The sequence below is a fragment of the Asterias amurensis genome, chromosome 9, assembly GCF_032118995.1.
Source record: "Asterias amurensis chromosome 9, ASM3211899v1".
Lineage (NCBI taxonomy): Eukaryota > Metazoa > Echinodermata > Asteroidea > Forcipulatida > Asteriidae > Asterias > Asterias amurensis.
In genome coordinates this window covers 5,953,754-5,970,361 of record NC_092656.1, presented here as the reverse complement: position 1 = coordinate 5,970,361, position 16,608 = coordinate 5,953,754, and the positions used below count along the sequence as shown (strand labels likewise).

Genomic DNA, 16,608 nt, shown 5'->3' with positions numbered 1-16,608 from the left:
ATCGTTGCAAAGCTGTCCATGATTTAGTCTCTGAAATAACTTAAAAAGGAAGTTATAGGTTTGGTAATCACTCATAAGATTAATAGCAATAACAACTTTGAAGCCTTTCGAAGGTAAAAAGCTTTCTAAGAAATGTTCCATGCAAAGTAATGTGGCTATGGAAAAATATATCTGTTTTTATCTCCCAGAATTGTATCTGAGAAGCGCTCCTGTCAGTAGCGCAAAGACTGCTACGTACAGTTATTGTTGGGTTTAAAGCCATTGGACCCTTTCGGTAAACAGTGTTGTCCAAGGCCCACACTTTGTGTACCACAACTTCTATATCAAATTACAAACCTGTAAAAATTTAGGCTCAATCGGTCATTGGAGTCGGGAGAAAACAACGGAAAAACCCACCCTTGTTTCCGCGCGTTTCACCGTGTCATGACATGTGTTTAAAATGAATCCGTAATTCTCGTTAACGAGAATTTATATTGTTTTGTTGTTTTCTCAAAAAGTAAAGCATTTTATGGAATAATATTTCAAGAGAAGTCTTTTACCATTACCTTCTGTAAACCCGGTAAGTTATTTGTAAATCTGTGAACTTTTATTTTTTTATCTGAACCGAAAGGGTCCAATGGCTTTAAAGGCCCTCCTCTGCGATTTGGGGCTATCTCTACTGTTTTATCATGAATTTTTCATGAATTTTATTTGAACTATGAGAAAACTAAAAAATAATATTTAACCAAAAAGTAATTAAACTTTTGTTTTGCTGTATTTTTGTAAATTGATAATATTATGTTTGTTATTTTTTGTGTTAATTTTGGGGTTATTTTTTCTTTTTTTTCTTTATTTCTTTATTTCTTTCTTTTTTTTCTTTTTTTTTTTTGGGGGGGGCTAAAAAAAACCTGGATGTACCATATGGTTAAAAACAGAAAAATCACAACCCTGCTTTACTTACTTGTTGTCTTGGTGGCATGGAGCGTAATTGACACACATGGAAACGCATGGCAAGAAGAAATCGCAATCCACATTCATCCAGCGTCTCACCTAAAAGAAGATATATTCATTTTCAATTTTTTAGAAAGATGACGTTTTGTACGATAGACCTTTCTCGAGCCAGTAAACCTGATATCGTCAGGTCAAAGCAAATGTGCTGTATATCCTCATTACGCCCAAGTTCAAAATTGTCAAAACGTTGTTTCTCCCTTAAATTAGCCTGGATGTACGCACAAAACAAGGACACATGTTGTATTTCCTAAAAGAGCTTTAATTTGGCCACAAACTTGAAATTGTCAAAACTGTGTATCGCCCTTAAAATAACCCGCACCGAGGTATGACAAATTTGCACTGCGCATTGTCAGGCAAGATATCAAATTTCTGCAAAATTGTTGTTGTTTTATGCACTGACTCAACGATACTGCCCTAAACATAATATCATATGCAAGAAGAAAATGATCAGATATAAAAATGACATGTACCTGCATGAGTTGATGTAGTGCCTGCAGTGGTGGCATATCCGGCACCATCTTTTCCAATCGCTGTGCCTATAATAACATCAATAATCAGAAACCTTCCAGTTAACAGGCCAAGTTAAATTTGAGTAACATCAATACAGTGACCAAGTATCCAAGTCCAAACTTTTTTGGGTGTATGAGTGACCACAGTCTAGAGGAAGATGGAGCATTAAGAACTGTTGGCTCAAATAACAACTGCTTATCACTGGGCCTCATCAAAGTCGAAACAAGTTGGTGGAGAGTGTGAAGGAGATGAGGATTCTTGAAGATTGAGGTCACCTAAGGCTAAACAAAAAGGCCTAGGCAGAAAAGGTTGACCTCGCAGTTCAAATGACGTCAGAACATACTCACTATACTGTTTCAGTCTGGAAAATCATATTGTAATGCATGGGTACGAGCCTTTTTCCCATTGTTTAATACCCAACCTGCTACCACTCAGAGGGGCTACAAATGCTTATCGCTGCTTTTACCAAAATGAACTGGTCCTACTCTTTTTTTCCTCATCTGTCGTTATGAATGGTTGATGATAACGAGTAGGCCATTTATCTAAAGCCCCATCACTTAGCCTCAACTACATAGGGCTACCAACCATAGAATTTGTATCAACATTTTCTAAGTTAAAAAAGTACCCAAGTGCACTCAACTTCTGTCATTTGTTTGTGGAAGATATGGGTACTGGACTGATTTTTTTTAAACATTCATGGAGAGAGTTAAGTCAGTAAGGGTTTCACATCTAAGAATATTGAAAATCAATATTTACCTGTTCCAGCTGTGTTATGAGTTGTCACTTCAGTCTTTGTGGAAGCCACTGTGTCTGCCAGAGCCAAGAGATTCATCTGATCCAAGCTACTTAGTCCTGGTAAATGCATATGGGTTAAGTAGTTGGTAAGAAGTCGCAGCTGAGCGATGCCAAAATACGTCACATCGTTCATCTTCATGGTGACACTATTCATCCGATCGCCTCCGGTTGGCTCTGCAAAGACGTCAAACGTTGGCGGGGATGAGGCATCAACACTGTAGGAGAACAGCTTTGAGTATTCCGCGTTGGGGTCTTGGGGTGAGGCGAAGGATCCGACATTGTTGGCTTTGGTTATACTGGGGGTCGACGAATGAGGGGGTAGAGATTCTGCCTTGTCAGCAGATATAAGGGCATATAGTGGCAGCGGCGGGATCGACATGAGTTCAATATAATCCAATTTGGAGTCGTCCAGAGAGGGTTGATCTGTAGGGCTGTTGCTGACCGATTTACCACGACCGGAGAAGGCGTCTTCCGTTTCAGAGAAGGAGTGGAGTGAGTCGCTGTCATTGGTCATGAGGGCTTTCTGGATTGCACTGTCACCCGCGAAGCAACGCACCAAGTGTGCCAGGATGGCCTTGACGCGACGTACCTTGCCACAATTCAACAGCTCCATTAGCTGCTTCGGATGGTACTGCGGCAAGACAGGGCAGGCCATGTAGGAATACTCAAATATCCCGACATCAGATGTTAACTCTTCCGCCTCAGCTGATTCCGATGTGGACGGCTCCTCGACGTCAATTCCTGCAAACCTAGTGAGCTCAGAGTAGGACTGTTCACGGTCCATTTTTGTCATCGGTACTGCCAAGATATTCACAGAGAGATTGGACACCGAAGAGAGCACTGATTCTTTGTTTGTCAAGCTGGGCCTCCTGCCTGTGTCGGTGTCACGTCGTGCCGATTTCTTTTTAGTGGCAGCCGAATGTTGTTCAGGTCCTTTCCACTGAGAGTAAACATGCATTTCATTTTGCATGCCGACCATTAAGACACCAGGCCGCACCCAGGACAGCATCTTTGTATGGGGAGCGATACCATCCACACTCGACAGCATGATTGTCCAAAGCGGCATCCACTTGGGTCTTAAGTCCTCCTTAGCTAGGAGTGTGGAGCCATGACCTTGGGTTTTCTGGTTTACCAAGATGCTCTGTTCGGGCAGCTTCTCGTGGTTAGCACCGAGATGGACATTTGCTCTGTTTGGCAACACTTGGGCGAAGATGATAACTCTGGTGCCAATTCCTACCGTGAGCATGTAAGAGCCATCTTCTTTAGAGACCCACATAATCTGGACAGGAAGCGCTTTTTTCTCTTCTCTAGGAAACAACTTTGGTTTCTGAATACGGCCAGCTCTTGGGCTTAGATTGACGTTGGTGAGGTCTAGCGCCATGGGGCTTACACCCACAGTAAGATCTCGAAGATTGATAAAATCCTTCACTTTGGAGCTACGCTTCATCATCTTATAGTTCAGATCCTCAATATTGCTTCCCGTTTCGGGGTTCAGAGGCTCTAAATCCAGTAATCCTAAATCGAGTTTGTCCTCGTAGACCCACTCTGCTCCTCCGCTCGATTCGCACTCGAAAATGCTGACCTGCAGTGGAACTTCCTTTCCCTCGCGCCTGCGTACTGGCGATTTTGGGTCTAGATCAGTTCGGTAGACACATGCAATTCGTCCACTGTAGGCACAGCTGAGTCCAACCGGAGTACCCGGTACCTCCACCGAGCTGGTGGAGTCACGGTCCTGCGCCAAGAGCTTCCATTCTTGCCAACGATACGAGGCTTCTGCCAAGACGTCTCCTCTAAGCTTCTCACATGCCTCGGCCGACGAGTCAGACTCTGACCGTGCTCTGATGGACTCCAGCTCGAGTTTCAAGTCCAGGGCCGTACGGTGGACCTTGCTGGGATCGACGATCTTGCAACACCAGAAACGGAGCTTGCCGTCCGAGCATGCCGTGGAGAACATGTAGGCAGACATGATGGCAGGGTAGATGGTCGAAGAGCTGAGATGGCTGGTGGATGGGGTGGCGCTGATGACCTCAACGCCTGGGGGAAGGGATAGCTTCTGGGTGCAGATCTTGTGGGAGTATGTCCGCACCTTCATGGTGGTTTGAGGAGCGCTGCTTGAGTCAAATTGAGGAGATTCTTCACTGTCTGAAGAGTCGACGGAGGAGTCATCTGGAATGTCTTCACTTTGCATCTCTTTTGCTTTACTTTGAACTGTTGAGGGAAAAAAAAGCAAACGACGAAATTATAAAAAAAATGCTTATGAGGTTTGAATGTGTCTTGCAAAAATGGTTCCACCAAATGACCCATTATAGCCCAAACTTCTGTGATGGGAGCTACTATTTTTCTTTTTTTTTAAGACAAAACTAAAGGCAACTTCTTCATTCACACAAAACAGTAAGATTTTGTCCATTCTTGCAACTGGTTTAATAAATATTAATAACTATTTAAAAATTTACCTGATAAGTTCCCCTTGCGGTTTGTTACTTGATATTTCTTAGGTTTCTAATGACTTGGATTTCTTTGTATTTCTTTGTAATGTTGTAAAGTTCTCAAAAAAAAGATATCAACAGAAAAGGGAGACCTAACATAGGGCTAGATAGCTCAGTTGGTAGAGCGCCGGCACATTATTCGAAGGTCGCTGGTTCAAATTCTGCTCCAGTAATTTTTGTCCCCCATAATTTAGGGGCTTTAACAGGGTTACCCCTTTCTCAGTCCATACGAACAGAGGCTTGGGTATGTTCAATTGGAAGCCTAGCCGGTAAAGCAGAAAGCACTACCTCCCCATTTTTTAGTTTCCCTTGATGTTTATTACTTGATGTTTAATAATTTTAACATCAGCTCGCATTTGTTTGTAATGTTAAAAGTTCCCCACGGTAGTTTTTACCTTCTAGTACTTTGGCTTCTAGATGGATGTACCACATGTGGACAACGGAGACCCCTTCCTGATCCTGATCGAGGACCACCAGATAGAAGCGGTCTGCGTAAGGCCTGGTAGCATCGATGGTAATATTAGGAGGCGCCGTTCCTGCTGGCGCGTGCTCGGTGACACTCTGATGGGGAAATATGTGCATCAGCTGAACGTTGTGCCAAATCTTTGAGAAAAGAAATAAGTAATAAAATGTATTAATAACAGCTCTTATCACTGCAATTCCGTAAAATTACTAACACACATACCAACAAAGAACATCTTTCAGCAAAGAGAAAACACGACAATAAATGGGTTTTGAGATTAAACTTGAAAGCTTCAATCCAATGGTCTTTAGTAACTTGTTCCAGAATTGGCCCGAACATGCTGAACGATCCTTCGTCTAACCGATTATTTTTATGTTTTAACCCATTAGAGACTTTGCTGCGCAGTACAATCATTGACATGGTGACCCAATTCATCTGATGTAATCATAAAAATAATTCTCATTCTCCATATGCGGTATTTTAGGCGACGCAGCATTTACATATTAGCGAGTTGACTATCATAATGACAAGCATGAAAATAGTAGCAACATGTGACGCTGGTGCAATGGGTAAAAACTCTGATTCATCTGATGTTTTAAGGCAGTGGACACTATTGGTGATTACTCGAAATAATTATTAGCATAAAACCTTTCTTGGTCCGAGTTATTGGGAGATGTTGATAGTATAAAACATTGTGAGAAACGGCTCCCTCTGAAGTGCCATAGTTTTCCTGGACTTTGATTTCGAGACCTCAGATTTTGAAGTTGAGGTCTCGAAATCAACCATCTAAATGCACACAACTTCGTGTGACAAGGGTGTTGTTTTTCTTTCATTATTATCTCGCAAGTTCAATGACTGATTGAGCTCAAATTTTCACAGGTTTTATGTTTTATGCATATGTTGAGATACACCAACTATAAAGGCTAGTCTTTGACAATTACCAATAGTGTCCACTGCCTTTAAGGTCCTCTCTCATACCTGTTTAGCAGAGAAGAGGGCATCCAACTCAATGATGCACCCTGGGCGTGCCGTGGACTGTAAACTGATAACATTAGGCTTATAGTGGTGAGGGCCTTCCGATGAGGGGTCAATGAACTTCTTGATCGGTGAACTGCTACTCAGATACCCCTGTAATTAAACAAAAGTCCAGTACATGTTTTATTTGGTCATATTCCCTATGTGCAATATGACAATAAAGAATACTGAAACCCATCCACTAAAAAGGAGTCAGACTATTTGTTTTATAAGCTTTCCTTTCGTGGAGGAAAACAACACTAATTAGATCAACAATGAAGCACAATGTGACCCTACAACAAAACTTTCAAATGGGAGAATATCATGGTGGAAAACAAATTCAATGTAATGGCATAAATGCTGATAGCGTCACTGACTTTGAATCTTTACCATAAACTGCTTCTCTTCATTCAGTTTTACATGGAGAAATGTCATACTCTGGATTGTTAACCTACCTCAAATTGGTCGGTTCCTGGAATGACTTCAGTCAGAAGGGAGCGTGCATCGATAACCGTCTGAAACACGCGCAGACTGTATCCATCAGAAGCCACGAAGCACGCACTGGGCGAATTGGACAGCGTGCCCAGGCAAGAGCTGGGCAAGAGACTCGGGAACCATGCCACATGGGAGAAGGCCGACAGGAAGGGAGAGTTAATCCGTGCCAGCTCCACGACCCCACTGCTCTTGGTGAGCGGCCCCACTGGGAAGACCCTCCAGAGGATGAGCTCACTGCAAAGTCCCGTCGGGGCGCTCATGTCCGGCCAGTTCATCTCCTGATTCAGTTGCTCCATGATCTTATCCGGGATGATGACATCATCCTTGCAGGTCAAGTCCACCTCGAGTTCGTCCATATCGGTATTGAAATTATACAACAGCATAACTCTTTGATGTTCGCTTTCCGACAGAAGGCTCCGACCGAATAAATTGATGGAGCTTCTCCTTCTCTTCGGGGATACGTCTCCTGGCGGCACTTTCCGGGACGCTGTCGACAGTCTGCGGGACCGACATGAAACGATTTCAGGGTCCACCTCAACGCTGGGAATGTTGTGATGGGAGGAGGTGAGCAGGAGGGGTAAGACAGGATGGCAGGAGATATCGTTGAGACTAAAGCGGTGGCCACAGCACCTGGAAGTGTGGGCGACGTTCAGCACAGTCTGGAACTTGGACGTCTCAGAGAAACTGATCTCCCACTGGTTCAGTGTCCCGTTGGAATGTTTTGAGAGCATAGAGACTCTGGGAGTGAATGCATAGATGTTGATGCCTGCCGGTACCGTACCCAGCCGCTGGGAGAAGCTGTAGCTCGGTGTCATGCCAGGTCGTTCTTCTCTTGGCGAGAGAAGATTCGGCTGCCTCCTACTGGCTCTAGGGTCCATAGTCAAGTTGCTCCTGTACAGGACTAGATTACTGCACAATGTCGTCGCGTCGTGAATCGGGAAAGCCTGTGGTATCCGACACGAGAAGCTAACCTGGGGTTGGCGATGAACTCCTGGAATGGCTTCATCGACCCAGTCGACCAACCACAGCAGAAAGGACCCATCGATCGGATGAATACTAAACAACATGTCCGGGCATTGGTTCCACTCTCGCAGCATGTCGTCGAATTTCTTCTGAAGGCGACCCAGTGGTGTGGACCCGACTTGGGCGATGCTAGCGAGCTGTGGAAATGATGGGAATGAGCCCAGATTCCCCGGTCTGGCGAGTGGTCTGCTTCCATTCGCATCGGTGTCGACGGTCAGAATCTCAGGTGGTGTCATCCGACCAGATTGGCCCGACTCGTTCTGCGTGGACCCTGATGTCCCAGAGTCATGCTCGTCGGCTTTAGAAAAGTGAAAATAGTAAACAATAGTTTATTGAAGACGAATAATATCAGCAGAAACTATGATGAGTAATAGTCCTGAGTAAAATTCATGAAACTGGCTGCAGGTCTCGGTTTGACTTTGTGTTTGACCTGGAACCTCCCTGGCGTTTCATTTCAGGTTTACAGACTCTGTGCATTGCCAGAAATACAAAACTACAGGTTTAGACACAATGAGTACTGTTCATTTCTCCTTCGCTGACTGCTTCATTTCTTTGAACAACAAAAATGAAGGCTCAATGAGATTTTGAGAAAATCCTGAAATTAGAAAAAATCCAGCAAAATCAAATGCTCGAACATAGCCAATCACATTGACTCCTGATCATCAACTTACACGTAACTGGATTCTGATTGGTCGGATCCCCGCCTTCCTCCGCTCCTTCATTCACTCCTTCCCCGACCCCTTCATCCTCAGAGTATGACGACGCCTCCGAAGAAGAATCTTCAAGATCACTCTCTGATTTATCATCTTTATTGATCTGTAAAAGGGAATAAACATTTTGGTTATCACTCTGAATATTATTGGCAACAACAAATTTGGGCAGCTTGCCATTGTAAAAATATTTTGTAAAAACATTTCACTTGGAAGTATTTCTGTCAGTAACGTTTCTCAGAAAGTGTATTCCGATTAGGGATTATTCTTCCTGCAGACATAGTTATGAATTTTCAGCGATATCTCAAAACAAGACCACCTTTTGAAATGAGTTTCGCAATTTTTTTCAAAGTTTTTTCAAACATGTTTGCCCCAAACAAGGCTAAAAGCCACTATAGGTAAGGGGCTACAAGTAGAAAATGATTAAACATGAAAATAACAAAATAGCAAGTTATTTATGCTTTACATGGGATCAGGCATGACACTATAATCAGAGTCCAACAGTTTGGATGTTGAGTTACTAAATAGCACTCGACAAAGAGGAGTGCACTAGCAAACTGCTTTACATGGGATCAGGCATACCACCATAGTCAGAATCCAAAAATCATCCAATTAATGATATACAGTGCAACAAATTATTAGCGTTTTTTTTTTTTATCATACCTCATTCATAACTAATCACATACATTGTTATAATTATTATTATTATTGTATTGTACAAAGCTAACAATGACCTCTGGCACTACATTCAACCCAAACCACTAAGAGTTTGAATGGGTTTTAAGGGGAGGGAGGCCTGACCTGAAGAAGTGTTTCTGCTGCTAATGTGTACTGTAGCTCCTTGTTGTTCAGCCAGTTGACCACAAAGTTTGGTGTGCTACCCTTGGACATCTTACCCATAGCTGGCAGCAAAGGGATATCTGTAGATAATAATAATATTGATGATAATACTCGATAATAATAATCTATAATAATAATAATACACAATGTTTATAAAGCCGTTAATCAAGACCCAATTATTAACATAGTGCCATGTTATGGTTTAATAGTGAGGCATACAAAATCTTGGTCTGGAGAGGAGGTTACACAGTCAGGCCAATTTTGTTCCCAGTGGTGTACCTATCTCGCTGCACCATTTTTTGTTTCTTTTTCCCACGCAAAGCAGTCACTTTTGGTAGGCCAATCAGCATTCTTTTTTTTTTTACATCCCTGCCAGGGGTTAGAGACGAGAGGCATCGGTATGGTGCACTGCCCATGGTAGCAAGGTTGACAGTCAGGCATACAAAAATTTTTAGACAAGACTGAGGTTGTACCTGTATTAGGGTTGATGGTAGCAGCGATATGGAAGTGCAAGGGTAGACCTCCATGGCCATTACTCTGCAGACCTTCCTGGGTACCTCCACCGGATGAATTAGCTGAAGTTCCTCCAGATTTCCTCCTTCGTTTACTGAGAAACCAATACAAATCACAGGTACTTCCATCATTTTGCAAGGTATAAATCAATATGTGGTGATCTCTGAATTACCAGCTACAGCCATGGCTACAGCTAGATTTCTTTTTAATCATGCATTGAAGAGTGGTATGTCCTTAGCAACAGTCGTAGCTGTAGCTGCAGCCTCAGCCGACAATTCAGATACAACCTTAACATCCTAAAGTGTTTTGAAGATCCAAGTGTTTGGCCATGACATGAATCCCTTCTTACTGTGAATGAAGATGTTTGTAACAAAATTTACTTTTAGAAGTTTCAGCTTAAATAGTCGTCAAGTTTTTGAGGGTAAAAGTGAAACCACAGAGCAGTGTTTGCAGGAGTCGCGTAAATCCATTGTAGTACAAGCTAAAATAATTTTTGTGAAATTGTTTCACTCATTTCTCAAACACTACAGCATCTAGGAAAGTAATACTTTAAGGCAGGTTTCTACTATCATCATATTTAAACAATTTAAGTTTAACATTAATGTGTGGAGGTTTTTGTTTTGTGTTGTACAAAAAGTATAAAAACCTAGCAAACCTGGATTGTTGATGTGTTTCTGTTGTCCTCAGTTGTGTGGTACTTTATTTTCTCTTTTACTGTCTGCCGTCCTTTTTTATATCTTGATGTTTCCCCACCCTTTTTTACTGTTTTCCAATCCAGATGTATATATTTATATAATTAATGTTTCGAAGCTTATCTTTTTCGTAAAAATTTTTTGTATTTTTGTATTTTTATGTGAATTGCCAAATTATAATAATAATAAAAGAACAAGATAACCTCAGCATTGTATCTCATGTACTGCTGTCACAGGCAACAGACAATACAAAAAGTAATATTCCGACTAATAAATGTTTGAACTGTCGCTGTCATATATTGACAATCAGATTCAAGCACAGAGAAGGAATATCACTCACCCTCCTTTCATGCCGAGACTGAACTGTGGTCGTCTACTCCGAGTTTCTCTCGACTTGCCAGCCATGTTAGCGGTGTGCGAAGAGGACTCAACAAGCTGGCTGCTAGGGAGTAACGTCTCGCTCCATAATCGGCAGATGTTATCCCGACAAGATGTGACCAGGACGTTGGCGACGGTACCGCTGTCATTGAAATAACCATATAAAATTGTTTTTGGTTTTAGCACCAAAACCTATTGATAGGTACATCATGTACTATTCAGGCATGCAACTGTAACTTCACAAAAAAAAGAGGAAACTACAAAATAACAATGATTTTGTAAAGTATTCTTCCATTTTAAATGGCAAAACTGAAAAAAAAACAAGAGGAAATCAGCTGATCCAAGGAAAGTTGCATGCCCGTCTATTTGAATAACAAAATGCCTTTATTAATTTTGTTTTTTACCCATATACGCCGATGTGTGTTAGCACTGTATTCTCAGTACTTACTAAAGTTCTGTGAAAAAAATCACAGGCGTATTACTCGGGTGTAATTCGAACCCACGACCTTTACAATACTAGAGCAGTGTTATACCAAAAAGCGAAAGAACTCTTGAACGTTTAGAATACCAGACCAACACATACCTTGTCATATATTTACTTGTGCGTCTCCACGAAAAGCCAGTTACTGCCCTCGGATGTGCAATATACACAAAGCTATAGCCATCTCCCTTGGTTGGCTCTGCAGTAGTCTGGGTACCACACTTGAAGGCTGGTTTCCGGGTCTGGTACCATATTTTGACAAGTCTGTCAGCCTAAATTGGAAATTTAGGGAATAAAAATTATTGAGGCACAGCTACACTGCAACTTGTCTGACCAAATGATTGTTTAATATTTTAACGAATGTTCATAAATACCCAAGACAGTTTAGGCAGTCCTATTGGTTGATAGGTGGTCACATGACCATGTTGAATACCAGTTGGCTATAAACTGATTGGGTGCTCAACATTCATACACATGTTTGGCTTCTGACTGGCACCCATGAACGTTGAAGATTTTGACTGAATAGGGAGGGGGCAACATTCATGTAGAACTAGATATCTCAGTTGGTCGAGCATTTGCAGATTAAACAAATGGCTGTTGGTTCAAATCCTGCCCACGTGAATTTGTCTTTGTTCAATCCCAAATCATCTAATATCTATCCAGTCAGTGATTTATAATTTAATATTTAAAACCAAAAAACACATCCCATTAAAGTGATCCCCTGGCTGTCGCTTCCCAGTTTGTATCCATAATTTGGGGTTGATCCCTAGTTTCATGGCAGCTAACGGTTGCTTGGTCTCTGACTGGCACCCTCACGCAAAGATAGTAACAAAATAAGGAGACTGCAAACACAGGTTCAGATCCTGCTCGTTCAACCATTATATTTAATATATAACCATTATATTTAAATTAGTCTTTGTTCAATCCCAAATCATTAACTATTTATCCTGTCACTGGTTTATAACTTGATATTAAAAAAAACAAAAAAAAACATCAAATTAAAGTGATCCGTTGCCGTTGCTTCCCAGGTACTATCATAAATTTGGGTGTGATCCCTGGTAAGATGGCAGTAAATGGTAGTATGGCTTCTGAATGGTACTCTAGAACAAAGATATTAACAAAATAGGGAGAGTGCAAACATAGGTTCAAATCCTGCTTATTCAACCATTATATTAAATCTTTTAAGTTAATTGTATTTACCTTTCCTGCGGATGCAAAGAATTGTCCATCGTGAGAAAACAACAAATGGAACACGGGCGTGGCTGTCCTGTTATAAAAGTGATAACAATAAACAAGTGATCAAAAACACATTTGATGCAGCTAGTATTTTGAAAATATAAGAAAAAACTCTAAATGCAAAACAATTTATGTGCAAATTTTGGGCAACATGTGAACCTTCACTGAACATTATTTGTTATTACTCAAAATAATTGTTAGCAAAAAAAAACTTAGTTGGTAACAAGCAAAACAGAGCTATTGATAGTAAAAACCATTGTGAGAAACAGCTCCCTCTGAAGTTTTCAAGAAAGAGGTTTTTTCTAACTCAGGCCTGAAGCCTTTTATTAGGCATCTGAAAGCACACAAATTTGTGCAACATGGGCGTTTTTGCTTTCATTATTCTCTAGTGAGTAAAAAGAGGAAGACGGAACATAACAAAACATTAAGCCTCTCATTTGACGTTAAGCCTCTAGCATATTGACTAGTTTTTGTTGTGTAATTTCAAAGGGCCTAAACCCAGATGAAAACTACAAGATTTTTGTACATGCACTTTTATTCAAATGTCATAAAAAGTAATTAGTGATAAAATGGTAGTTTTTAACTGCACATCAACAACCATTAAATGTTACGAGTGCTGTGCATACTGTTCAATTTTAAACATTGTACTTGTACTATTAAAGGCAAGCTACATGTCAAGCATACAACCATCCAGTCTGAATGGTGCTAAATAAACAGTGTCTATTTTTCTATTTACGCGCAGACAATGTATACGATTTCACACTCACTTTCATTAAAAAAGTAACTGGCATAGCAAGAGCGTTGAAAAGTGACTTGTTTAAGAGAAACACAAATCGAATTTACAATTTTAATTGGCCAATTGAAATGTGACCCTCTAGAATAAAATGATGCCCTCTACCCTAGTTACCTTGGTAACCTAGTGTCCGTGCTGCTGTCAATCATAATTTAGTTTGATGAGAACGCATGGACTTTGTATAAAAAGTATTTTGGCTTTCCCTAATTTATTTTTGTATACATGTGTATATCAAAATTCTAAAGCAAACCGACAAATCAAGCTCCTACTATATTAACCATTGAAAATTAGCCCATAGAAACAGCCCAATAACCATCCATCATTCACCAAGTTCACTTCATTTTTAATCCACCATTTGTCAATAATAATCAACCCACCTGGAATAATCACGATTAATCAGCCATATTTTAGGGGCAAAATTGGTATTTGTAGACGTGCACATTAAAGGGACATGTTGCCTTGGATCAGGCGAGTTGGTCTACGAAAAGCGTTTTGAAACCGTTTGTTATACTCTGATGCGATCCGTGTATCCATTTTTATCGGCTTATAATATATCCAGATCCAGATAAAAAGCGTATGGTTGGAAAGATGTTTTATAACAAGAATATACAATCCACACAAACACGCCTCTAAATTGCATGGCTTTCCTTATAAGTCGTGAAATAACACGGCACACCATTTTATGGAGTTAAGTTTCTGACTCCATAAAATAGCTGACCGTGTTAGTTCGCAAAGTAAAAGGAAAACCACTCAATTTCAAGGCATGTTTGTGTGGATCATTATATTCTACTTTTAAAACATCTTTCTAACCATATCAATTTAATAACAAACGGTTTCAAATGCCAACTCCCTCGATCCAAGGCAACGTGTCCCATTAACATGTACAACCTACATGAACGTGTTTTTAACAGCGCAAATCCCATCTTCCCATGTGTACATTTACACTTCACCAAGTTATATATTTTACAAAATTGTGCAGCCAAGGATTCTCAGAAAATCTACCTGTATATTGAATACAACAAGCCAAGAACCCAATGGAGAGAAGACTAGGAAGGAAGTTTCAGTTTTTCGATGTGGGAGGGAAATCCCATGAGAATTGTTCCAGAGGAAAACCCACGCAATCGGGTAGTGACTGAAAATCAAATGGTGTACATGTAGTGCTTTGAGCACCTTTTTAGGTGGATACATGCGCAATATAAATTTTACTTATTATTATTATTATTATTATTATTATTATTATTATTGATTTTGGGGATTGAACAAAGAATTGACTAGAGTGGGATTCGAACCAACGCCCTCCGGATTAACGTGTCGGCGCTCTACCAACTGAGCTATCTAGCCCTATATTGGCGGTGTCCCTATTATTATTACATTCATGTAGATGTAGCAGCGTGATTGCATGATTCAAGCCAGGGTGAACAGCACCTACACTATTTGACAAAAAATGCCATTTCAAGTCAAAAGTCAGGGATTTTAAATCATTGTTTGACAAAATCTTTTGCTGAACAAAAAAGTGAGTTGGGCACCAGCCACAACAATTCAGACTGAATGTACCTCGGGTTGGTAACCTGTTTCTGCTAAGCAATCTTATTCTGTGCTAAGTGAGTTGTTGTGCTTACAGCCTTTATGAAATTGGGACCTGCTATCAATTTCACCACACTCTTCCTAACTTAGGATTAATCTTAGGACTTAAGACGAATTAAGTTCTGTAACCATAATAGTAGGACACATTGAACCCATCCTACGTTAGGATTAATCCTAGTGTTTTGTGAAATCCGCTGCAGGTCCCCTGGCTTGCCACTGAAAACGTTATGAGCAAACCCTGTATATCATAAAATTATCAAATTTATGGTTCATTTAGTTTATAATGTCATCGCAGCACACTGCTGAAATGCGTCATAGTTCACAAATGTTTAAAATAGTTCATACTAACGTGCATTGCCAGATATTCTCCCATTGACATCCCTTGATGGTTGATGACGCTTTGGGAGTGGTGGAAGGGGTGGAGTCAGCAGCAGTGCCTCCCCCTTCTGTTAATACATCTTGGGGAGGGCCATCTTCCTTACAACTGGCCCATAGCTGGATTGAATCACTGCCTGTGAGAATCCTGGAACCTGCAAATACATAAATAAGTCGTGTTGCCTCATTTAAATTAAGTTCATCAATTTACCGGTGGCTGTTTTGTCTGTAGTTTTAATACATGCGTATCTTGGGGTCGTTTTTTTTTTTTCTTCAATTTTTGTATTATGGCAACTCTACTTTCTAGATAATATAATATTAATAATTTGACCATCTCACAAGCTTACTTCAGTAAATTTTTGCTGATTTTTTTTGCAAAATGAAAATGTCCTTGCCCTTTCAAAGGTGAACACACTCACAGTGTGAGTGAACCGTTCAAGCATAACTGTATTTTAAGTAGTAGCCAGGGATGATTCGTCTTAAACAGCTTATCCTCCCAAGCTTTTTTGTTTTTGTTTTTTTACTCCAAAACACATCCAACAAATACATGTATTCTCTAGCTATCAGTCGCCATGGAAACTGTCTGGGGACATCCAATGAATATTCAGACAATCTGTATGACATTTATCTGGGCCATCAGACAAAATGGAAATAACACAGCAACAGTGCCAACAGTGCCATTGAACTTAAAGGAATTAGGTTTTGAAATACATTATTTAAGGGTTTTTGGAAGACTGAATTCTTTACTTTTATCCAATTTTCAGCAAATTGGTCAGGTTTTCAAGAAATAAGTTTTGATAATTATTTCAAGCAGTTGTCGTTGTTTGTCTGGTATCTTGTAAAAATGTGCTTATTTCAATGTTCCCAATGAAAATAAAGATGCGAGTGTTTGGACACAATTTACTCACACGGTAAAGGGCCGAGTGCTGGGTGACAATTCACTAGCTCAGGGGAAGTGGGGAGGGAGGGGACATTGACAGATACAGGCCATTTCCTGGCTATAACACCTACAGACAGTCCCGGGTTAATTTGAAAATAGATCAACAGCTCACACCGATGTCGACATGTCAGAGCAGAAATGTCAAGGATTACTGTCTCCCGTCTCAATCTCTTGGCTGTGTTCCTTGAAAGCTCTGCAATTTATTTATTTGTTTCCCCCACAGTATGCTTTTATTCAGCCGTTCTTTTGCCACCATGTAATCAACCTAAGGCCGGTGCTGGTGCGGTGCC

The 16,608-nt window shown here is 40.7% G+C and overlaps 2 protein-coding genes across 3 annotated transcripts in view; both read right to left on the bottom strand.

Moving 5' to 3' along the window:
- The window catches only part of LOC139941841 (dmX-like protein 2), a 77,516-nt gene that overhangs the window by 35,795 nt on the left and 25,113 nt on the right, over positions 1-16,608 (bottom strand). For both annotated transcript variants that reach the window (XM_071938466.1, XM_071938467.1), the window contains exons 5-17: positions 15,353-15,533; positions 12,591-12,657; positions 11,493-11,662; positions 10,872-11,051; positions 9,800-9,933; positions 9,288-9,406; positions 8,448-8,592; positions 6,714-8,074; positions 6,223-6,372; positions 5,177-5,384; positions 2,257-4,503; positions 1,461-1,526; positions 941-1,029 (exon numbers count right to left, since the gene is read on the bottom strand). In XM_071938466.1, coding sequence (XP_071794567.1) covers positions 941-1,029; positions 1,461-1,526; positions 2,257-4,503; positions 5,177-5,384; positions 6,223-6,372; positions 6,714-8,074; positions 8,448-8,592; positions 9,288-9,406; positions 9,800-9,933; positions 10,872-11,051; positions 11,493-11,662; positions 12,591-12,657; positions 15,353-15,533 — 5,117 coding nt within the window. The remainder of the gene's footprint in view (positions 1-940; positions 1,030-1,460; positions 1,527-2,256; positions 4,504-5,176; positions 5,385-6,222; positions 6,373-6,713; positions 8,075-8,447; positions 8,593-9,287; positions 9,407-9,799; positions 9,934-10,871; positions 11,052-11,492; positions 11,663-12,590; positions 12,658-15,352; positions 15,534-16,608) is intronic.
- Positions 1-16,608, bottom strand: part of LOC139941842 (serine/threonine-protein kinase ULK3-like) — a 181,249-nt gene that overhangs the window by 153,295 nt on the left and 11,346 nt on the right. The window lies entirely within an intron of this gene.